The sequence below is a fragment of the Trichinella spiralis genome, assembly GCF_000181795.1.
Source record: "Trichinella spiralis strain ISS 195 chromosome Unknown Scfld8, whole genome shotgun sequence".
Classification (NCBI taxonomy): Eukaryota; Metazoa; Nematoda; class Enoplea; order Trichinellida; family Trichinellidae; genus Trichinella; species Trichinella spiralis.
In genome coordinates, this window is record NW_003526947.1 from 1,108,110 (window position 1) to 1,130,071 (window position 21,962).

The following is a 21,962-nucleotide window of genomic DNA, read 5'->3' on the forward strand; positions in this document are numbered from 1 at the left end:
ATATATATATATTATATGTACAAATTTTGTCGTTGTTGCTTTTGCTCTACGTCCTGAACTTGAAAGTGAAAAGCATGGACGAATGGGCAATTGAATTTTTCCCCGAATCGGCTAACAAGATTATCCAACTTCGCCTCTCTCAATCTCTCTTTCTTTCCATGTTTAACATGCTTAATTTGCCACATTTCCAACGCACCACTGACGCCAACTTTGCTGTGCCATTTTTCCACTTAAGTGTCGCAATTAATTGACAATGAACAATTTTCCCCTTTTGCTGGCCGTTGGTCATCCATCTATTTCGTTTGGTCAAAATTTTTCATCGATTAATTCGATTGTGTCAAATTTTCCTCACCAACCAACCATTATTTCTTTCCATAATAATAATAATAATAATATTGTTCATTATTTATTTATTTATTATTGTGCATTCTGCCGCTGGTTGATACGTTTTGACAGTTGAATTTCACTTTTGTAAAATTTCTCTTCCTCATATCAATTTTCAGAATATTCGTTTGTTTTTTTTAAAAAGAAGAAAAAAGAGAAAAAAAACATTTGTTTTTTATTTCTACTCAAATGATCGACTGAAGAATGATCTGGTCACGGCCTGATTTGATCGACTCCCTGACCTGGGTCTGCGCGTGCTTGAGTATACATGTATATATATATATATGCTTGATAGCCGTATGAACGGTTACTTATTACTATTATTGTTATTAGCATCATATTGTTTGTGGGCTAGAGGTTCGAATAACGGATATAGGTAGTGGACCGAGTATGGACGGACGCCAGTCGACATGGCGCCATTTGGCCCCGCTTGTCATGGCCACTATTGTGGCGCCTGTCGACTTGCTGGTGCGCACCAACTGGCGTCGCTTTTTGACATTCGCCGTTGCTGTTGTCTTGGTTCTCATGTTTTTGCTTTATCTCATTTTATTCCTTCTGTTTCTATTCTTTCTGATTTTTCCTACACCAATGCCGCGTTTTATTGCAGCTGACAAAGCAAAAGAAACTGAAAGTTGGAAGAGAAAGGCCGAGAACGAGAGCGAGAGATATGCATAGATATATATATATATATATATATATAGCACGCGTTCATCATCATTAACATCCCGGCCAAAACGCCAACTCACCACGCACATTCGCTCCAGCTTGCCACACTTCTCTTATCCACCAGTGTTTTGTTTGGGCTTTTTTTAACCCCCATTTTGCAAATTTGCGCGATTTTTATTCAAAATCAATCTCGCGTCATTTGTTGCTGTTCATTGGTCAATCAGTGTGGATATATATATATATGTTTTTTTTCTCTCCCCCTTCTACTTCATTAAAATGCTATTCTTCTTCTATTCAGGTAAGCAACGTTGTTGAGATCGACATGGATGAACGGAAAATTGCTGAAGCCGGGATAGTCGGATGAGCTTGGTTTTTTATCTTATGCTGATCGTCGGCTTGGTCGCCACCGACCCCGATGGTAAGTTTGCTCATTTTTTTCATTTGTTTCTTTTTTATTTTTTCAAATATATAATTGAAAAAAATTATAATCCATTGTTGTTGTTCTTGTTGTTGTGGCTAGTGAAATTGAAGTTCAATTCTTCTTATTCTGATTCGACATTACAAAAATTATTTTTCCTCTTGTTCCTGGTCATCATGCGTTGATTCTGTATTATTTTGCTTTGTGAAATTCACTTCAACTTAATAGAAAAGCCTAATAATCAAAAATTTTATTTGTCATTAATTTTTTCTCTCGTCTGCACCTGTGCACATGTGTGTTTGTGTGCGTGTGTGTGCTTCAATCAATTGAACATAAAACCGTATTATCCAATTGACTCCTATTCATCAGAACACAATAGACCTAGAGCAGACCATTTCCATTGTTCCACGATAACGGTCTTTCTGTTTCTTTCTTTTTTTATTATCGCTTCTGTCCATATTATACGACAATTCTATTCTTCTTTCAAATGCCGCCAAGTTATCCAAATTCACTGTCGATAATCTATCTGATGATATCCATTTGCCATTTTTTGCTTCCACTCACAAATTATCCACATTGAACATCAGCTGCGGTGACAGCAGATGCTCAATATTTATTTTCTTTTTTTTCACAACGAAAAATGTTCAATTGAATTTCGTTTCAGCAAAAAGGAAAAATGAAAGAAAAAATAATCTTAATTTTTTTCTAAAAATTAGCTTTTCAAAAAAAGCTTCATCCAGTTTGTTTTCCATTTAGCATGTGTTGCTTGCAAATCTGGGACGAATCATTTCCATTCGATCGATCTCTTGTTTTTTTTCTTCTTCTTCTTCAACTTATCCGTTGTTTCAAACCAACAAAAATGCAACTCACTCTTTCTCTGGACAAAAACATCTTGTCCAACTCAGATTAGATTGATTATTGTCGATTTTTTCCTTTTTCGTGCTGTGTAGAATTTGTTGATTTATTATTATGCTAATTTTATTTTAATTTTCAGGTGACGACGAATTATTTCAAACCAAACCACAAGATTCGGTTGTACTGTTGAATTCGAAAATTGGTTTCATCTGCCAAGTGAAATCGTCCGACCAATTGGTGAAAATCGAATGGCTTCGCAACGGTAGTTCCATGCATCCGGCCAGGTGAGTTGATTCGTATCTGCATGCATCTATTCACTGTATGCTTTACGAAACCAGAAAACAAATTGCCTTTCCTCCCTTCCGCCTTCCGCCCATTTCCTCTATTATTCGATTCAGGTATATGGTCGAAGCGGTTGACGATACTACGAGCGCTTTGCTGATCGAGCCGGTCCGTGAACGGGACAACAACACCGAAATTGGCTGCGCACTGTTGGACGCGGACGACGGTCAACTGTTGGCCAAGGCTACCGCCCGTTTGGGCGTGGTCGACATGCGACGTTTGGCGCCAGGGTTCCCCAAAGTGGTCGAAGGGCCCAAGTTGAGAACGGTCGAAAAGGGCGGCTCGGCAACGCTCACTTGTCGAGTGGTCGGCGATCCGAAGCCGTCGATTCTCTGGCTCAAGAACGCGCTGCCGGTGAACATGACCAACCGTCGTTATTCCATCTCCACTCTAGGTAATCCAGGTAAATAATTCCCCTCTAAATCCAACAAATCCGTGCTCGGCAATCTGTGTTTGTGTTGTGTTGTGTTGTGTTGTGTTGTTTTTTGTTTTCTCATTGCGCAGGATATTTTTTTTTGTTTGTTTGTTTATTTATTGTTCCAATTAAACAAAGATTATCCAATTGAAAATACATTAAACTAATTTTTTACAGCTGATATATTTATTTTTTCTTTTTCTTCTTCCTTGGATAATTAATTCATTTTTCCAGCATTACACTAAACAACCGATTGCTGAGTTGCGAAGTTGTTGTGGTGCTACAGGGGATGATACCGAAATTATTTTTTATTCTTTATTAAATTTTACATTTCAATTAATCGAAAGAAGAGGTATTCTTTCTTTTTCCTCTCACAACTATCAAAAAATTTCTTCTTCTTCTTCTTCTTCTTCTTTGCCCGTTTGGTGTATTTGGTTCGTTGTTGTCGTGATGTGATTAATGTTGATGGAAAGTTAATTATTAAAATTTACTTTATGGGTAGAATTTTTTCAGGCTCACTGGTTATACAAAATGCTGACGAAAGTGACGAAGGTCGTTACGAGTGTGTCGCTCGAAATCATAACGGCGTCACCCATTCCCAGTCTGCTCATCTGTACGTCAAGGGTCAGTAGGAACATATTATTATTATTAATTATCAATTATTGTTGTTTGTTGGATGTTGTGGAGACGAATGTGGAATTGGTTTCGAAAATTTATAGTTCGGGTATTTCCACCGTTTTTTTCCCGTCGACCGGAAAGCCGTTATCAAGTGATGCCGGGTGGCAGTGTCAATTTGTCCTGCGTGGCTGTGGGCCACCCGATGCCCAGGGTGTTCTGGAGGCGTGGCTCTGGCGAAGATTTGGAAGACGCGTTCAAAGCACCATACGGTCGCAACGTGCTCACGCTTACCGCCGTCGACAAGACCGAAAATTACAGTTGCGTCGCATTTTCCAGTCTCGGCAATATCGAATCATCAACCACGGTCGAAGTGAAAGGTAAGAAAAGCGGGGGTGGGGTGGGGGTTGTTTATTTGTTTGTTTGTTTTCTTGAATATTGTTGTCGTTTTTAGCACTTGCTTATCCGCCCTCTAATCTCAGGGTGTTGAAGCAGAATTCCAACAGCGTCGAGCTGGCTTGGGATCCTGTCATCGCTGCCCCGGACAACAACATTGTTCTCTATTATTTGATCGAATATCGTCCGAAGTAAATTCTTTCTTTCTTTCTTTCTTTATTTACTGATTTTTTTTCAAATTAAACATCAACCTTGAAATACAGGTACGCTGATATGTCGGACTTTTTCACACTGAAAGTGGTCAATCAGACTGAAACTAACGTGACCAATTTGCAACCGTACACCCAGTATGAATTTCACGTTCGTTCAGTGACGGCCGTTGGCCACAGTAGACCTTCTCGACCGGTCGAAACTACCACACACGAAGCTCGTAAGTGCACGCTTTTTTACAATTAATAGTAATTTCAAGGCGAAAAAAGCCCAATTCAATCAGTAATACAATTGGGCTATTTTTTTTTCAAAAAAAACACGTGCATATATTCATTCGCATTACAAGAGATTTCTTCTGTCCCTGATTACTCAATACTCGATTATTACTCATCGTTTTTCATGGGCTATTATTCTTGTTATTGTTATTTTATTTATTATCATGATTCGAATCCATCGGAATGGACATCGATCTTCAAGGATAATTGCCAATGGGGTTTTTTGAATTGTCCAAAATTTAACACGACAATATTTATTTTGTTGTACTTGAAAATCATTTATTTTTCAATTTTATGACAGTATGATTGCCGCTTTTTTTTCAAACATTTTCTATTTGTTCGTTTGTTTTTGTTTTTGATGACAGATGAACACCAGAATAGTTAATTTTTTTTGTTATGATAACATTTTGTGTATAAGTTTGGAAGAAAATGAAGAAGATCAATTTGTATTTTTACACAATTTGCATACGTAGGAATTTTTCTGCGCTGTTGATTGAATGGGGTGAGTTTGGACAATTAGTGTCAGGTTTGTTTGCTTTAGCTCCGCAAGGCCCGCCGAAAAATGTGCACAGTCGTGCGGTGTCGGTGAGTTCGATCATGGTCCAGTGGGAACCGCCGGAAAAGCCGAACGGCTTCATCGTCGCCTACATGGTCTATTACACTTCGCAGCCTACTGAACCGTTTTCCGTCTGGTCAACGAAAGAGGTCGGCAACGAACGTCTGACCACGGTCGGCGATTTGCAGCCGAACGTCGTCTACACTGTTCGAGTGCAGGCGCGCAATTCTGCCGGTTTCGGACCAGTGTCCGAACCGGTGTCGGTGGTCACTCAACCGGGAAGTGAGTGGGGAATTTATTGTTTGATTTTTCAATTTGAAAATATTTTTCCATCTTCAGTTCCTGGTCAGCCGCAGAATGTCAAAGCGTCCGCCATTGGAGCGAGGAGAATTCTGCTCACTTGGGAATCGCCGTTGTTTTCGAGCGATATCACCGGCTACGTGTTGCGTTACAACAGCACGTCGACTGACCACGTTGAAGAGGAGGTGGGCGGTTCGAAAACCGAACGGGTTGTTGAAAATTTGACTCCAAATACGGATTATTCGTTCCAAGTGTACGCCAAATCACAACGTGGCAAAGGTCTGTTCAGCAGGGCCGTGAGTCAGCGTACCAATCCGTCCGGTAAATTGTGCCCATATTTATTTCATCGTTGATCCTTTTTTTTCCATTGTCGTATGTTTGGTTCAGTTCCATCCGGCGCCCCGGAAAGTGTTGTCGTCGAAGCTTTGAGCTCCAGACAGCTGCGTGTAATTTGGGAACCGCCGTTGAAATCCCAACAGAACGGTCTGATCACCGGTTATCGTATCAATTGGGAACCGTTGATCAACGCTGACGACGATGCTGACGATGAAGACGGTGACGATGACGACGATTCTGCCGTTGGAACTGTGGAACATTCGGCCGACAAGCAGCGCAGCGTAGTCATAGACAAACTGATGCCTTATACGGACTATCAAATTACGGTAGCCGCGAGAACGGTCAAAGGATACGGACCACCGTCAGAACCGGCCATTGCCCGCACTCACGACGATGGTAATTTATCCATTTATATTTCGAATATTTGTAAAATTTTTAATATTCCTCTTTTTTTTTGTTTTTTTTCTATTCTAGTTCCCGGTGCGCCGTTGAATTTGAAAGTCACTCCGTTGAATGCTTCATCAGCGCATGTCGCATGGCAGGAGCCGATCAACAAGAACGGTATTTTGGTCGGCTATTCGGTGCATATTGAAGAACTCGATCATCTGGGCTTACCGTTGCAGAGCGGACGGATGTTTCCAGCGCAGAGGGTGGCCAGTGATAAGGTGATAGATAATAATCGATCAACGGGTGGTTTTAATTTTAATCGACTTGTTTGCAGAACGAAACTGTTGTTTATGATTTAATACCGAATACGAATTATTCATTTCGACTGAACGCCTACAATCGCAAAGGTGACGGATTGTTCACAAAAGCGTTGGTGGTCAGCATGCCGTCATTGCGTAAGAAATTTTCCATTACATATGCATATGGAAAAAGAGAAATTTCATTTTTTCCATACAAAATTCAGCTCCCAGTGAACCACGTGATTTGAGTGTGGAATTGATTCAACGTGAGATGCCGGTGAAATTGTTGTTGAAGTGGAATGAGCCTGAGAAAACTTACGCCAAGCCGGTGCTGCGCTATCGAATCCGTTATGCCACGTTGGACAATTTTAATCATACTGTCGAAACCCAGTTCACCAATTTGACGTCGTTCATTTTGCAAAATCTCAGTAAATACAAACAGTTTGTTTTTGTTTTCGATTGTTGTAATTTTTATTAAAATTTCTAGAAAATGGTCGCAGTTATGAGTTTGCCGTTGCAGCTGAAAATGAGCAAGGTTTTGGATTGTCTAAGAAATTGGTTGTCACTACACCTACTGCAGGTAAATTAATTTGATAAATTCATGCATACGTATAAGTGGAAAATATATATATATATCTTTATATTGAACAAAAATTATTATTTATTGTTTTTCGTTTCTTTCAGCTCCGAGTGGTGCACCGTACGACGTTCGGTATGAAATTGATCCTTCCGCCAAACGATTACAGTTCAGTTGGGAACCTCCATTATTGGACGAACGTAATGGTGAAATTACTGGATACGAAACCCGTTTGTCAATACCATCTAGGAATGACATTGTCAGAGAGGTATATATTGTGATGGGTGCATTTGCACCAGTTACACGAACTTGAGCGTAACTACTACTATACGAATACGATTCAGATTCACGAATCGACGGTTAGTTTCCTGATGGGCGAAGTTGGTGTACGTTATGGTTTTGCCGTTCGAGCGAAAAACAGTCGCGGTTATGGTCCATGGAGTGAACCGGTGACAGTGGAAACACAGTCTGACTGTAAGAAATGGTTCTATAATTATCTATAACATGCACTGTTGTGAATGTAATGCAATTCAAACGTGTGGAAAATGTATTCATTGCATGCTTGATAATTTCGTATAAGCAACGCTGCATGGATTTTAAGGTGATTTTTTAAAATTTTGAGAAATTTCTGAATGAAGTGATATGAAGGGTGATGAGTGAAAATTGCAATTCCGTGGAACAGTGTTTTTCGCGTTTACGTCTTTGTAGAAATGTTAATGGTCAAAAAAAAGGTGTAGTTAGTTGGTGAGGAAGAATATATTGTTGAATTTTCGACAGTGAAAAATATTATTAGTTTGTGTAACTAAAAGTAATTGATACTATTCGAAAAAGATAATTTGATGTTGCATAATTGTGAAGAAAACATTACATTACATTACAGTGGTTCATTAATTTGTTGTTAGCAGCAGGCATTATGAGCAGAACAAAATATATTGAGCCGTATGGTATGTAGAATGCTTTTCTTTACTCATCTCTCTTTCTCTAGTCCCTCTGCTGCTTTTTTGATCAATACATCTCAGTGGTAGTTCATTTTACAACTATATTTGAAAATGATGGCTAACTGAGAATAGAATGAAAATGCGGAAATTTAGTGTATAATTTATTTTTTTAAATTAATCTTTCCAGTTAATATCAGACTATTCCTTTCCTGGGAATATACAAAATGGGAAGCCAAAAAAAAATTTTTTTTTTGTTATTAATGCTTCAGTCGTGAAAATGCTATTTTTGCGGTGATAACTTTTATCTCATCTTGTTTGAATGGGAAAACATTTTCTTTTCAGAAACTTTCACAAATTGTGCATGTATTATTGTTATTATTGATTTACTTTTTCACTAGTCAGTAATTGTCGAAAATTCCATTAGAACGCGTACATTTTGTACAAATTGCAAATTGCATTGTTATTAATATTTGAAGCACCAATTAAATTTGTTGAGAATTGCATAATTTTTTTTGTTGGTGCATAAAAAGAAAATAAAAATAAAACGCAGGTAGAATAGTGGTGGAGGAGGTAGTGGATTTTCTTTTTTTTTTCTTGCTTTTGGTTGAAAAATCAATTCTTCTTTTACTTTCTGCAAAGTTCAATTGGAATATTTTTTTTCTGTTCATATTTTAAATATCAAAAAAAAACCAAATTAACAAAAACGTTTTAAGCTATTATTACAAATTACGAGATAAGCAATTCATTTTATTCTTTCCTTTCCATTCCTCCCTCCCTCCCTCTCCCCCTTCCAAAAAACAAACAAAATGCTCTATTGTAATTTTGTTGCTGGTGTGATTGTTGTCCATATATTTTTTTTTCTTATGCTTTTTCACGCAACATTGCGCGAAGAAGCTTTCTTCGCATTGTCGTGGTTAATTTGCCGTCGGCACTTGATGTGAAAATGTGGAAAATCCGTTGTCGATTGTTGGATCGATTTTGTCCACTGTTGGGCGCAATTCTGTTTTTCAAATTCAAACAGATCAAACAATAATTATTCCCCTTCTAATACACACGGCACGGCCGTGCTTGTGTTCAAGCCGAGCTTGATGAGATTCTTTTGACCTGATTGATGCTCATCGACTGCGTCATATTTTTCTCTAAACAAAACCTTTTTGCTTGGTGCATGCATGCAAAAAAAAAACATTTTAATACTAAGAATAGTCGATTTATTTCCATTTATGGAAATGTTTGTTGTTCAATTAAATTATTCTTATTTTTTCATTGCTTTTTCTTTCTTCTTGTTGTTGTTGTTGTTGTTGTTGGTAGTGGTTTTATTCGAGCTTCAAGATGCTTGTTGTAAAGATCATCGGATGTGATGATGTATTATTTATGCTTCCGTTTTGGTCGGAGAACATTTCCGCCCGGAAGCTTGCTTTACATACAAAGTCATTGCCAGACATGACTGTCGTAGAAGTGATTTTTTCTTTTGCATATCTTTTGGCTTGGTTGGCGCGGGATACGGCATACATAAGTTGATTTCCAAAGACAATTGATTTTGGAATTTGCGCTTGTTGGTGGCTTTGTACGCATGTGGGCGTGTTTTGCATGATGCCGATGTCGCTGGTGTGTGTGTGTGTCTGAGGGTTGGTGTCAGTGGTAGAAGTTTTGAACGAATTGCTTCACGCGGCGCGACATCTTCTTTTTCTGCTTCAAGTCGACGACGCCAATCAAGCAAGCCAACCATGCAGCGCTTTAGCCGAGCACAGCAGTGGTGGCGGCGGCGGCGGCGGAGGCGGATTCACAGGCCATTGTCAGCTGTGTGAAATATTGTTGTTATTATTCTTAGCATTATTATCATACAATTATGTTTATTTATTTGCACATCATTTTGAAATATTGAGAAAATTGAAAAAAAAGAATATTATTGTTGCCGCTGTTGTTCTTGTTGTTGTTGTTTGTTGTCACTGCTGTTGCTGTACTTTTTGGTCATTATTTTTCGAAACATCCATCCTGCAACGTCCTCTTCATATGCTAATTGACGTTTTCGCATATTTATAATTGGGATATTTTTGTTTTGATTGCATGTTTGCATTTTCACCTTGGACGGTCAGTTTGTGATATCTGATGATGATGATGATGAACTGGTGGTGGTGGTGGTGGTGGAGGAGGAGGAGTCAGTTGACGCCGGTCGGTTTGCTATTGTTAGCCGTCTGCGTGCATTCAGCTTGTGAGACCGGCTCTAGATACAGAACTCCACCGATGACCAGTGAAGAACGTCGACTGATCAACTCTTCACCTTGCTTTTTAGTGACTCAAATGGAAGTGAAGAATGTCACTGCTCAGGCAATGTCCACAACATCCGCCCTTGTAGTCTGGAAGCCAGTGAACGAACGACGAGTCCGAGGATACAAGGTATGTAAAAGCAAATATAAATAAATAAATTATAATTTATAAACTTTATTATTTTTACTCTTTTTTTTGTTTTTCATTCTTTTAATTTTTCATCGACTTTTCAATATTGACTGGTCGCCCTTGGAGCGACGTTATTAATTGATTCTTCGTTATAATGCGACGACGAATCAACTTGAAATTCTGGGTTTGTGTCTGTGGCTCCGGCGCTTCTATCTGGGCAGAATGTTCAAGTGGGAAAGGAGGGAGGTTCGGTTTTTCCGCTTTACACTTTTCCATCAGCCATCTTGGATCGACTTTTTAATAATCGACAAGGATCGATACTGCACACGTCTGTGTCACTTCAAGCCATATCAGCCAATATGATCCACTTGATCATTCATATATATATATATATTTATTTATTTATTTGGAATTAATTTCTTATTATTAATTTTCCCCTTTTTTACATTCACTAATATAGTTTTTTTCTTATTATATTATAATAGGTTCAAGTCAACTTGTTCAATTTTTGCTCAATTTACAATTGATTTTCAACTTTTACATTAGAATTGATAGTTTCATCATCACAATCATTGATTGTATAATATATGGATAAGTAAATCAATAATATTGATTCTCAAATCAGTTAACAAAAGTCAATTGAATGTAGTTTTGAGAGAGTTTTGTTGTATATATATATATATATATATATATATATATATATAATATACCTTTGGGAAAAAGTATTTTCTCCAATTTATCATCATCATCGTTGTTTTACTGTCTCCTGTTTCAGTTTGCTGAACTGATTTAAAATGAAAATGAATTTTTTCTTTCAATTTATCATCATCAATCGTCGCAATATGGCGACAATATTGAAATTTCATTTTCTTTTTCCTCTTGCGGAAAACAACAACGAACTTACTGCGTGTGTAATTTGTGAATCCAATATGGCAAAAGTCGAGTTATTTCATTTGAAAATTTTGAATAAATTTATTTTTTTTTATTAAAAACCAAAACCACCAATAAATATATTCTACTTTTCTGTTCAGGTTCTCTACACGGCAGAACCGTCGGACAGGGCATGGCGTGACAAAGAAATTTTGAATCCCGCAGCCGATCGGCTTCTGATCGAAAATTTGATGCCCAAAGTCCACTATGCATTCTGCGTCAAGACAATTTTGATTGACGGAGTTTGTTTGTTTGTTTGTTTATTTATTTAATGTTTTTTTTCTTCTTCTATACATTTTAATTTGAATATTTAGTGTAGTTTGTATTGTTTGAAGAAAAAAAATATTATTCAACTTTCAGGCAGTAACGGAATGTTCAGAAAATGCATTTGAAGTCATCCAACCGAAATATGTTGTTCACGACGTGAGCGTTGAAAAATTGCACAGCTCTTTTGTTCAGCTGCGCTGGGAATACGACGGACCAAAGCCTGCTTCATTCTACGTAAGCGGCTTGTTTGTGTTAACTGTTTCTATTTAACCAAATATTTATACAGTCGAGTGATGATTTTTATACGAAATAAAAAAAACAGGGGAGGGGCTGCTGTTTTCATTTATATCTTTGTTTCTTTTCTCAGAATTGATTATTTTATTTATTGTCATTGAATCTATATGTATGTATGTATGTATTTTTTGCATTTTTTCAATTCAGGTAAAGTATCGTGGAAAGAAGAGGTACAAGACACAGATTGACGAGTGGAAAGAGTTGAGCATTGATGGTTTGACCACTGAAACAGAACAACAAGTGCTCAACGTGACCAATTTGAGACCGTATACCAATTACACGTTCGACGTCGGTGTAGTTTGGTTGAATGACACTCACCAGCATTATTATTTGCCGCAGACTGTCGACATTGTTACCAAGAAATCAGGTACAGAAATACAATTCCATCGCAGCTTGTTCGCAAGTTTAAACGAAGCATTTAATCTCTTATTTTTTTGGTCCAGTGCCACCGTTTATAACCGCTCCGGTTGTGCTTGAATCGTTGAACAGTAAAGAGGTGCTGCTTCGACTGGAAGCCGCCACCGAAGAGTACGGTCCAGTGTCTTACTATTGGCTGGTGGTCGTTCCGGCAGAATTTCCACGCATCCCGGATAAAATTGAAAACAAAGAAGTTTGCAATTTTTTATTAACTTTTTTCCATTCGATTTATTTCTTTTTTTTTTGAATCATTTTTTCCGAATCAAGGTTCTACACGCCAAAACTTATCACCCCATGCCCGGAGATTTGTACGTGGCTGCTCGTTTGACCAGGCGGGAAATTTTGGCCATGAAAGGTGGCTTGTTCACGCTTGGTGACGGTCTGCGTTATGCGGATTTTACCAATTTTCCATTGAACAACAAAATTCACTACAAAACATTTTTACGAGCCTTTCTCGACGACGAAGCCGAAAGTGATTTCAACGAACCGGTAATTTATTTATTTATTTGTTATTAGTATTTATTTTGCCGAAGAATCGGATATCTGTCTCAATTTCATCTTTTTCTTTTTTTTTTTTGTTAATTTTCAGAGCCAAACATCCAGCATGTACAGTGCAGAATTTTCACCGTTGACAATGACCGCCAGTCCGAAGATGTCCAGCTCCAGCTTGTGGATTGTTGGTCCAATTATTGCACTAATTGTAGTCGGATTTATCATTGGCATTGTCTGCTTTTTCGTGTTCAACTTGAACAAGTAAGTGAAAAAATTTCAAATTTCAACACAAATTTCCTCTTCTCCAAAACTGCTTCATCCTTTTCTTTGTTTTTATCTTCAGGAAAAATAAGCTTCCTACAAAGCAAGGTAGTGTGAACAAGGTTACTTTGGGTCCGGTGGGTCCGACTGAAACATCGCGACTGTTGAAAGATGCACACGGCAACACGACCGTCGTCAACGGACCCGCGGTCAATGCTTACAGCAGTTCAAAAATGCCGAATATGTATTGCGGCGCTGGTACCGGTGAGCAGATGGAAATGCAGAGCGTCTTTTATCCGCAACCTCCGCCCACTGTGGCTAGCGGTTCGCCCCATTCACCGATCCCGGTCATTGAATTCGCTGCTCACATTGATCATCTTAAAGCGAATGACAATTTGATGTTTTCGCGGGAATACGAAGTAATTGTAACTGTAATAATGGATCTAGTATTTAAAATTTATTATTTTCCACTTGAAGAGCATCGAAACTGGTCAACAACAGACATGGGATCATTCGAATTTTGATTACAACAAGCCGAAAAATCGTTACGCCAATGTAGTTGCTTATGATCACAGTCGTGTAGTGTTGAGTAAACTTGCCGACATTCCTGGTTCCGACTATATCAACGCCAACTATATTGACGGCTATCATCGTAGTAAGGCTTACATTGCTACGCAGGTGAGAAGAAAAAACTTGTGTTTGTTGTTAACTGACTAATTTGTCGGTGTTTTCAGGGTCCCATGCCAGAGACGTTTAACGATTTTTGGCGAATGGTCTGGGAAGAGAATTCTGCCACCGTGGTAATGCTGACCAAACTCGAAGAACGTACCAGAATCAAATGCGACCAATACTGGCCTAGTCGAGGTTCGGCATTGTACGGTCTGGTCAACGTAGCAATGAAAGATACCACTGAACTGGCTCATTATACGTTGCGTGTTTTTCAAATTAGTTTGGTAATTATATTGCATATTATTACAATTTGTCTGTTTAATCAACTAATCAATCAATCAATCAATTATTAAAGCAAGGACAGAGCGAAGTTCGTGAAGTTCGTCATCTTCAATTTACAGCATGGCCTGATCACGGTGTGCCTGAACATCCTACTCCTTTTCTCATTTTTCTCAAGCGAGTCAAAGCTGTCAATCCTGCCGAATCTGGTCCAATTATTGTCCACTGCAGGTGAATTTAGTGACCATACTGGCAAATATTATTATTATTATTATTATTATTATTATTGCAGTGCTGGAGTTGGGCGAACCGGAGCTTACATTGTCGTCGATACCATGTTGGATCGTCTACGTTATGAAAATACAATCGACATATATGGTTGTGTGACGGCGATTCGATCGCAAAGAAATTACATGGTCCAAACTGAAGAGCAGTATGTATTTATTCACGATGCAGTTTTGGATGCGGTTCAGTCGGGCTGTACTGAAGTTCCGGTGTCGAAATTATTTTTGCACATTGAAAATTTGCTCCAATATCAAGCCATGGAAAATGCTACTGGCATGGAATTAGAATTTCGAGTAAGCAGCATCTGTTTGATTCTTGTTGTTTGTTGCTTTACTTATTTTTGATTTATTTTAATTTCTAGCATTTGTCGACATTGAAATTTCCAAATGCCAAATTCACAGCTGCCAATCGACCGTGCAACAAGTTGAAAAATCGTCTGGTCAACGTGGTTCCGTACGATTGGTCGCGGGTCTGTTTGGCGCCGCTTCCCCATGTCGACGGCTCGGATTACATCAACGCATCTTTCGTCGACGGATATCGGCTGCGGAAGATGTACATCGCTACTCAAGGACCGATGACCAACACTGTCAACGACTTTTGGCGTATGCTATGGGAGCACAATTCGACCATCATTGTCATGCTGACCAAATTACGTGAACTCGGTCGAGTAAGTAAAAGAAAAAAAAATTAACCAAACCTTAAAAAAAAATGACACATTTATTTTGTTTCTTTTTGATTTGCATATTTATACATGTAGTTGTGCGTGTGTATATGTTTATTTATTTATTGTGCATGTGTGTGTGTGTGTATTTTGTTTCAATTAATTGTTGTGTGTTTGGATTGTTTTTTTTGTTTGAATATTGGAAACTGTCAACTTTGGCATATTTGCACAGTTTAAATTTTATATATATGCATAATTATCAAAGCACGTGTGAAAATAGCACTTTTTCATTGTTATCTATTTAATAGTTTCAATTCAGCTTTTAATACGATACAGAAGAGAGAGCAAGAATTTCTTTACTATGTTGCTGTAAGAAACACTACTTTTCTCTTCAACGACTACGATTGCCATATTGGAAAAAGCAAATTTTAAATCAATAATCTTAATCAATATATGCAGTGAATAAATTTATATTATTTGTAAGGTTTAATTTTTATTATCTCGTTATCAATTTCGTCAATTGTTTGTTGTTCGGGTTTTAAAATTTCAAATTAGTCAATGATTCGAGAATAATTAAAAGCATCGAAAAGCTAGCATTATTTGTTGCATTGTATAATTTATTGTTTTATTATTATTTTTTCCGTTGTTGGTTGTGTTGATGAAGTGTCTAGTTGTTGAATTGTTTTTGGTAGTTGTGTCTCGCGGTTGTTCAGATAAAAAAGTTGGCGTCTTTACCATGCTAGGCCATGGATTTTGTAAAATTGGAATCTCATCGCTTTTATTCTCTTCCAGGAAGTTTGTCCAGAATGTCATAAATACAAATCCATCGACCTCAAACCACTTCAAGTTGTAAGTACCTAGATTTTGGTTTGTCCTATAGGCTTCTCTCTATCTTTGATAGGCCATCGGTATTTTTTTATACATGTCTTGTGCAATCTGCCTTCCTCTATATAACTGATCATTACTGATAATTTATTTTTTATCTGATCAATGTATCTTGAGCATCTGTATCTATCTATCTGTTTTTCTGTCTCTCTTTCTCTCACTGTTTTTTTAATTATAACTTGTAAAATAAATAAGTAAATAAATAAATATATATGGTTGTTTTGTTAGCGCGTCTGTTGTTGTAGTTGTTTATTTTTGGAATTTTATTCGTTTTATTTTTGTTTCATTCCCCACTGTATTGTCTGTCTGTTGATGTGTGTGTGCGTGTGTGTATGTGTTGTTGATTGATTGATTGATTGAAAATTGTTGTTGTAGTTGTTTTATGAAATTTTATTAACAAAATATAATATACTTTTGCTTTTGTATAAAATTATATGACGATGATTGGTTTCAGGAAAAGTGTTGTCAGTACTGGCCATCTGACCAAGCTGAAAAGTACGATCATTTGCTGGTCGAGCCGATCGCTGAGTACAACATGCCTCAGTATGTTCTCAGGGAATTCAAACTAACCGATTCCAGGGTAAACCGTTTTTGGGATGTCTGTAATTTGTAGTACACAATCGTTGCATTTTGTTTTTTTTTTGTTTCCACTGTAGAATGGACAGTCGAAAACGATTCGACATTTTCAATACACCGAGTGGCCAGAACAAGGTGTACCGAAGTCCAGTGATTTTTTGATCGATTTCATCGGGCAAGTGCACAAAACTCGAGAACAGTTTGGTCAAGAAGGGCCAATAACTGTACATTGCAGGTATAATATTATTTATACCATACTGTATCGTACTGTACTGTACTTGTGTATTTTTACACACACATTTATTTATTAATTTATTTATTTGCTTATTTCAGTACTGGCGTCAGTCGAACTGGTGTATTTATTGCGCTGAGCATATTGTTGGAGAGAATACGTTTTGAATGTGTTGTGGACATTTTTACTGTTGTGAAATTGCTTCGAGCGCAAAGGCCGAACATGGTTCAATCTGAGGTTTTTAATCAGAAATATACATATACATATACATATACATATATTTATTTATTTATTTATTTCATAGGACCAATACAAGTTTCTTCATCAAGCTGCAATGGAATATCTTGGCTCTTTTGATCATTTTGCACTTCCACAATTTTAAACCATTCTGTTTTTCTTTTTCATATGCCATCAGTAGTAATTGACTGTACAATTGTACAACCTCAACCACAACAACAACAACAACAACAATGACAATTACAATAGAAAACCCGAGTGGTTATATTTCTTTTTTTCATGTTTGTTTGTAAAATTACTGGTGCTGTTCTATTTCTGGGCAACATTCTGTTTGTTGAAAATTTATGAATTATTATTCTTCATTTATTATTATTATTATTATTCATCCAATCATGTCCAACAGCTGTCTCTGTTCACTTATTATTATTCCATTCGATACAATACGTACAATGTTTCAGACCAGTCAATTTATGTTGATTAGCATCTTATGCCTTCATATGTTTACAAAACTTATTGTTTTTATTGTTTGTTACAATTGTTAAAAAATTGTCTGTCTAAAAGTGCTCCTTTTACCACTGCGGTGCATATATCCATCCATCCATACGTCCATATATATATATATACATGATGGCAAGTTGTTCTTGCCACAGATTCACGGACACTGGCGGCACGCAACCGACCGTTTTATTGATTTTTATACATCAAGACAGTGGGGGCGGGGCTGAATGGCATGCGATTTGAAGACGCTTCGATGCCAGCGAACAAACTGTGATGATATTTGCGAAGTTAACAGAACGACATGATTGTGATTCGTTGCATCACTGCCTACCCTGTTCATCATCATCATCATCGTCATATGTGATCTTAGATAAATTAATTTTTTGCTTTTCTATTGCCAGATCATCAAAAAAAATAGTCTTTTCTAAAAGCAACAAGAAAATTATTCATCAACTATTTGAAACGGTTTCAATTCTGTGTTGACAATGAAAAATGAATTATTAAACAAAAATTTTACAATAATTTTCGTTTGATTTTCCTTTCCGGTTTGGAAAATGCAATGCGTCCGCCGATTGTAATCGTATGCTGTGTCGATGAAAAAAAAACACTTTTCTTCTAAGAATATATATATATTTATTTATTTAAAATTACTTTTAATTATTTAGCCAGTGTTTTTAATTTTTTTTTCAAAAAAAAGTTTTATGAATGAATCAATTGATTAATCATTATTATTAACATTCATTCCTTCGTTTTACTGTTCAAAATTGATGACACATTTAAAAAATAATTTCAATTATATTAAAAAGTTGTTTTTAAATGGCAAATAATGCGCTGCGACATGCTCAGTGAAGATTTTTGTATGCATTTCATTTTCATCTTTTAGCAAACAGGAAACATCGGATTCAATTCAATTATCGTATGAATAAATTAATTTTAAATGAATAAATAAATAAATAAATATATCTACAACTGCACACGGATATGCTGCATATTTTGAAAATTTAAATGTCAGTTTAAAATCTGAATTAAAAAATATTTATTTTTAATAAATTAAATATTGTATTACGTGATAATTTTTTTTCATACCTGCCTTTTAGCGAATCATTTGGAGTGTACTGTAGATTGGACGGAAGTCTTCTCTGCGGCTAAGCGGCTGAATTTCTGGGCCGTTCACTGGAGGCTCTGTTTGGCCAAATTTAAAGCGACCGCTTGGAAAATTTGCATCTTTTCAAATTATCGCCGCCGCTCTCCAACTCGGTGAGTTCAGCATTACTGCGGTCGCATGAAAACTATTTCGCAAATGCACCTTTCAATAATATTTATTAATCGAACATTTCAGAACAGTCGAATATTGTCGCACAGACAACATTTTCGGTTTCAAATTTCACACAATCACACAGTGTTGTTTGAAAATTTTAACCAATTTTTAAATCTTTTTTTTTCCATCAATCCCAATCCTAACTTGTGTTGTATTTTCGAACTTACATATATTATCATCATCGTCATTTTATATATATTTTTATTTCGATTTCGATTCATTTGGAAATGATTCTATTTGATCCAATCATTTTGTCAACTGAATTTACATGTGCAGATTTGTTTTTTTTCTTTCGCCTTTTATTCTTTTTTTCGAACATTTCAGCTGTTTCGTCTGTATTAATCAGTTTTTTTCTTTTTTCTATTTACGTTGAATAATTCTTCGAAAAGTATTATTTTTAAACTTTTCGAAAAAAAAATTCAAACTTGAGCATTATTTTTTTGTAACTTTTTCAATTTTTGATTATTTTCTTTTGCTGGTTTTAGTTGGTGCTTGTCAGAATTTTGCTTGCCTGTTGTCGAAAGAGAACGTTGTTCAAAAGTTGTGCATCCATTTAGAGTGACTTGCATTCGACAACTTTCAACGTCATCGACACTTTTCACGATGGTAATTTATTGTTTATTAATTAATTTATTGTTCCATTGGATTTTATTAAATGTGGTTCAATTTTTCAGATGCGCGAATACAGAAATCTCCGGGAGTCCGGCATGATGTGCGAGGCGAACGCCTTGTTACAGCAAGTTGAAACGGAACACCTGCTGAAAATGAGAACCACCAATCTCTTGTCAGTTGACAGACTGACCAGTAGATTGGAGATGGATTCCTCGGAGCAGTTGTAAGCTGTTATGTTTTTTTTCTATTTTCAACATAATAATAATAATAATAATAATATCACGGTAAGATTTTGTACACTTTGCATGTACATGCACAGACATACAGATGTAATATCTGAGGCTGTTGTCAAATCACTGATTAATCAGTTGTAAAGCAACTTGGACTCAGATTGATTTATGCAAATTTACTCAGGTCATTTGCTTGTGCTCCAGTAATTTTCTGGGCAAACGATAAGTTTGTTTGCGTTCGGTTGAATTTAAATTTGAATTTCAATAAAATTGCACTTTTTTAAAATTAGCATTCTATTTTCGTGATCAGAAAATGAACAAATAAAACAAATATATTATTGTGCAATGTTTGATTGTTTTTAAAATTATCCATCTATTCAATTACAACAGCACTCTGTGTGTGTATAAGTAAGTAGTAATAATAGGAATTGGTAGAATTGATGAAAAGTTATTTTTGAAGAAATTTGCATTCTTTTTATTTGTCGAATTTTATTTTCAACGTTGATGTCGTCTGATTTGGATTTTTAGCTTTTTATTTGCCGAAGTGACCGGTATAGTTCGTATAGCTCAAATGCGTACAGGCGAGAAAAATATGACTATTATTGCGTAAGTGTGTAATTGAGAATGTTTTATTTTTTTTTGTTAATTTTTCCAACTTTTTCCATTATAAAGCATATCCAAGCAGACCGATTGGTCCACCATCAATCAATAATTAATCAGTAGTATTGTATTTTTTGTACTTTTTTTAATGTGCAAATTCATTTTACTTTTCTATTCTATTGTGTAACAGTTGTTCAGTAATGGATTTTCAGAGAATGGGTTCCACGCTGCGTGATGCCTCGTACTAAAATCACATGCTTGCGGTGGCATCCGTGGGACCACAGCCTTTTCACTTCTGTCGGCACTGACGGCAGGTTGCACGCCTGGAGTGCTGCGACCATGGTGCCCGTCCAAGAGACTGAACTCGGCTATAAGTTGATGTATCACTCGATTTGTAACAATCCAGCATCTGAACCACTGGTTGCAGGTTGGCAGTGTTTTTTTGTTCTTTTATTTCTTCGACTGATTTATTTTAATTATTATTTTTTTCTGTGCAGCCGCTTATTCCGATAGGGCTGGCATTGCGATTGTGGATTTGCGAGACAACATACCGTGCTTCCGGATGGCAATTGGCGAGATAGGTATATCATCGTTTGTTGAATGGTCACCACGGGAAAAAGATCGCCTACTTACCATGTCCCCAACGGGTGTCTACGTTTGGGATATGCGCAGTTTCAGGGTACATATGCATATATATTTGTATGTTGTTGCTGTTGTTATGTTCTTTTTTATTTCTTGTTTTCTTCTTCAACAGGTACCGGTGAAGAAGCTCGTTCCACCGGATGATCGATCCAAACTGCGTGGTATGAAAATTTCGTCCGATGGTCAGCACTTGTTCACTTTACAAGGCAGCAATCGTTTTGGCCTCTGGCATTTGCCGTTGATGATTTTCGTCCAGTCGACACCATCGCAAGAATTTTCAAGTGTAATCGACAAAACAGTCCAATTTGACATGTTTTCACTGGTCCAATGCGACGAAAATTATGCCTTCATTCCAGTTCACGATCTCGTCCACTTGATGTGCCTTCGCACTGGCAACGTTCCAGTACATTTGCATGGACCGATCAACGGCGTTGATCAGTGCATTTATCGGCGCATCAGTCAACAACTGATCATCTGCGGCATTGATTCCAGGCCCTGTTTGTGCACTGTACCGACCGATTTGGATGATCTTAGAGAAACTCCGCCCCCACAGCCAGCTCCTGTAATAGATGATGATTTTTGAAAGAGTAATTGAAAAATCTACACAATTTTGAGCACATAATATAAACAGTTATGCCTGTTGTTGCCATGTTTGAGTGCAATCTCTTATCCACCACTGTAGATTACGTAATTCACTACTGATTTGTATTATTATTGTTGTCGTTGTCGTTGTTGTCGTTGCTGTTGTTGTTTTTGCATGTTCATTTGCATGAATGCCGTTTTAAAGCATGAAGCTATTACTATATTATACAGCTCACGAAGCGAATATTTGCTTTTTGTAGAATGCAAATGTATTTTGTAAATACAAAACCGTGAAAATACATTTCGCAGACATGTAGTAAGAAGAAGAATATGTATTTTCAAGCCGTGAAAAAGCAGTAAGTGATCGTTTGAAGTTACTCATTTCCATTGAGTTTGAATAATAATCAATACTTGAACAGCATGAAGAGTAATAAATGAAGTAATAACAAGTGAAATTTTAAACCTATGTTTATTGAAAAAAAGCACATCAATGCAAAACATCAAAAATAATCAGTCCGAGTCAGAATAAGGACACACATGCATGCACGCGTTATCATCGCTGATGTAGCTGAATCTGTTTTCTCAAGATTTCATTTACATCTTGGCTGCAAGCTTGGCACATCAGTCCAAGT

General features: G+C 36.9%; 6 protein-coding genes across 6 annotated transcripts; 5 read left to right on the forward strand and 1 right to left on the reverse strand.

Annotated features, from left to right (window-relative positions):
• The first annotated feature begins 588 nt into the window (after positions 1-588).
• Positions 589-1,414, forward strand: Tsp_10482 (hypothetical protein). The gene is made up of 4 exons (XM_003372879.1): positions 589-654; positions 718-911; positions 1,086-1,173; positions 1,349-1,414. The coding sequence occupies exons 1-4, from the start codon at positions 589-591 to the stop codon at positions 1,412-1,414; spliced, it is 414 nt and encodes a 137-aa protein (XP_003372927.1).
• Positions 1,415-1,955: 541 nt separating this feature from the next.
• On the forward strand, positions 1,956-7,534 carry Tsp_10483 (hypothetical protein). Its single transcript, XM_003372880.1, has 16 exons — positions 1,956-1,965; positions 2,463-2,607; positions 2,722-3,068; positions 3,594-3,704; positions 3,800-4,075; positions 4,150-4,282; positions 4,355-4,521; positions 5,118-5,414; positions 5,472-5,753; positions 5,820-6,164; positions 6,243-6,433; positions 6,490-6,610; positions 6,679-6,882; positions 6,942-7,034; positions 7,139-7,299; positions 7,376-7,534. Exons 1-16 carry the CDS (start codon positions 1,956-1,958, stop codon positions 7,532-7,534), a joined length of 3,042 nt encoding a protein of 1,013 aa, XP_003372928.1.
• Positions 7,535-9,338: 1,804 nt separating this feature from the next.
• Positions 9,339-9,695, reverse strand: Tsp_10484 (conserved hypothetical protein). Its single transcript, XM_003372881.1, has one exon. It carries the CDS (start codon positions 9,693-9,695, stop codon positions 9,339-9,341), a length of 357 nt encoding a protein of 118 aa, XP_003372929.1.
• Positions 9,696-10,087: 392 nt separating this feature from the next.
• Positions 10,088-10,387, forward strand: Tsp_10485 (conserved hypothetical protein). The gene has a single exon (XM_003372882.1). It carries the CDS (start codon positions 10,088-10,090, stop codon positions 10,385-10,387), a length of 300 nt encoding a protein of 99 aa, XP_003372930.1.
• Positions 10,388-11,163: 776 nt separating this feature from the next.
• Positions 11,164-16,993, forward strand: Tsp_10486 (putative fibronectin type III domain protein). Its single transcript, XM_003372883.1, has 18 exons — positions 11,164-11,274; positions 11,395-11,535; positions 11,654-11,794; positions 12,002-12,221; positions 12,298-12,464; positions 12,539-12,760; positions 12,861-13,024; positions 13,107-13,470; positions 13,502-13,702; positions 13,759-13,977; positions 14,049-14,203; positions 14,265-14,550; positions 14,619-14,924; positions 15,711-15,767; positions 16,258-16,383; positions 16,460-16,614; positions 16,713-16,848; positions 16,916-16,993. The coding sequence occupies exons 1-18, from the start codon at positions 11,164-11,166 to the stop codon at positions 16,991-16,993; spliced, it is 3,249 nt and encodes a 1,082-aa protein (XP_003372931.1).
• Positions 16,994-18,891: 1,898 nt separating this feature from the next.
• Positions 18,892-21,331, forward strand: Tsp_10487 (hypothetical protein). The gene is made up of 7 exons (XM_003372884.1): positions 18,892-18,944; positions 19,150-19,270; positions 19,339-19,499; positions 20,035-20,112; positions 20,319-20,533; positions 20,604-20,785; positions 20,861-21,331. Exons 1-7 carry the CDS (start codon positions 18,892-18,894, stop codon positions 21,329-21,331), a joined length of 1,281 nt encoding a protein of 426 aa, XP_003372932.1.
• Positions 21,332-21,962: the final 631 nt, after the last annotated feature.

Coding starts and splice junctions, on each gene's coding strand:
- Tsp_10482 (XM_003372879.1), top strand. CDS start 589: ATGATCTGGTCACGGCCTGATTTGATCGACTCCCTGACCTGGGTCTGC. Junction 655..717: donor GCGCGTGCTTGAGTATACAT/GTATATATATAT, acceptor TATTGTTATTAG/CATCATATTGTTTGTGGGCT. Junction 912..1,085: donor GCTGTTGTCTTGGTTCTCAT/GTTTTTGCTTTA, acceptor ATATATATATAG/CACGCGTTCATCATCATTAA.
- Tsp_10483 (XM_003372880.1), top strand. Junction 4,076..4,149: donor AACCACGGTCGAAGTGAAAG/GTAAGAAAAGCG, acceptor TGTCGTTTTTAG/CACTTGCTTATCCGCCCTCT. Junction 4,522..5,117: donor AACTACCACACACGAAGCTC/GTAAGTGCACGC, acceptor TGTTTGCTTTAG/CTCCGCAAGGCCCGCCGAAA.
- Tsp_10484 (XM_003372881.1), bottom strand. CDS start 9,695: ATGGTTGGCTTGCTTGATTGGCGTCGTCGACTTGAAGCAGAAAAAGAA.
- Tsp_10485 (XM_003372882.1), top strand. CDS start 10,088: ATGAACTGGTGGTGGTGGTGGTGGTGGAGGAGGAGGAGTCAGTTGACG.
- Tsp_10486 (XM_003372883.1), top strand. CDS start 11,164: ATGAATTTTTTCTTTCAATTTATCATCATCAATCGTCGCAATATGGCG. Junction 14,925..15,710: donor AATTACGTGAACTCGGTCGA/GTAAGTAAAAGA, acceptor ATTCTCTTCCAG/GAAGTTTGTCCAGAATGTCA. Junction 16,384..16,459: donor TCAAACTAACCGATTCCAGG/GTAAACCGTTTT, acceptor TTTCCACTGTAG/AATGGACAGTCGAAAACGAT.
- Tsp_10487 (XM_003372884.1), top strand. CDS start 18,892: ATGATTCTATTTGATCCAATCATTTTGTCAACTGAATTTACATGTGCA. Junction 18,945..19,149: donor GAATTTACATGTGCAGATTT/GTTTTTTTTCTT, acceptor TGCTGGTTTTAG/TTGGTGCTTGTCAGAATTTT. Junction 20,113..20,318: donor AAAAATATGACTATTATTGC/GTAAGTGTGTAA, acceptor ATGGATTTTCAG/AGAATGGGTTCCACGCTGCG.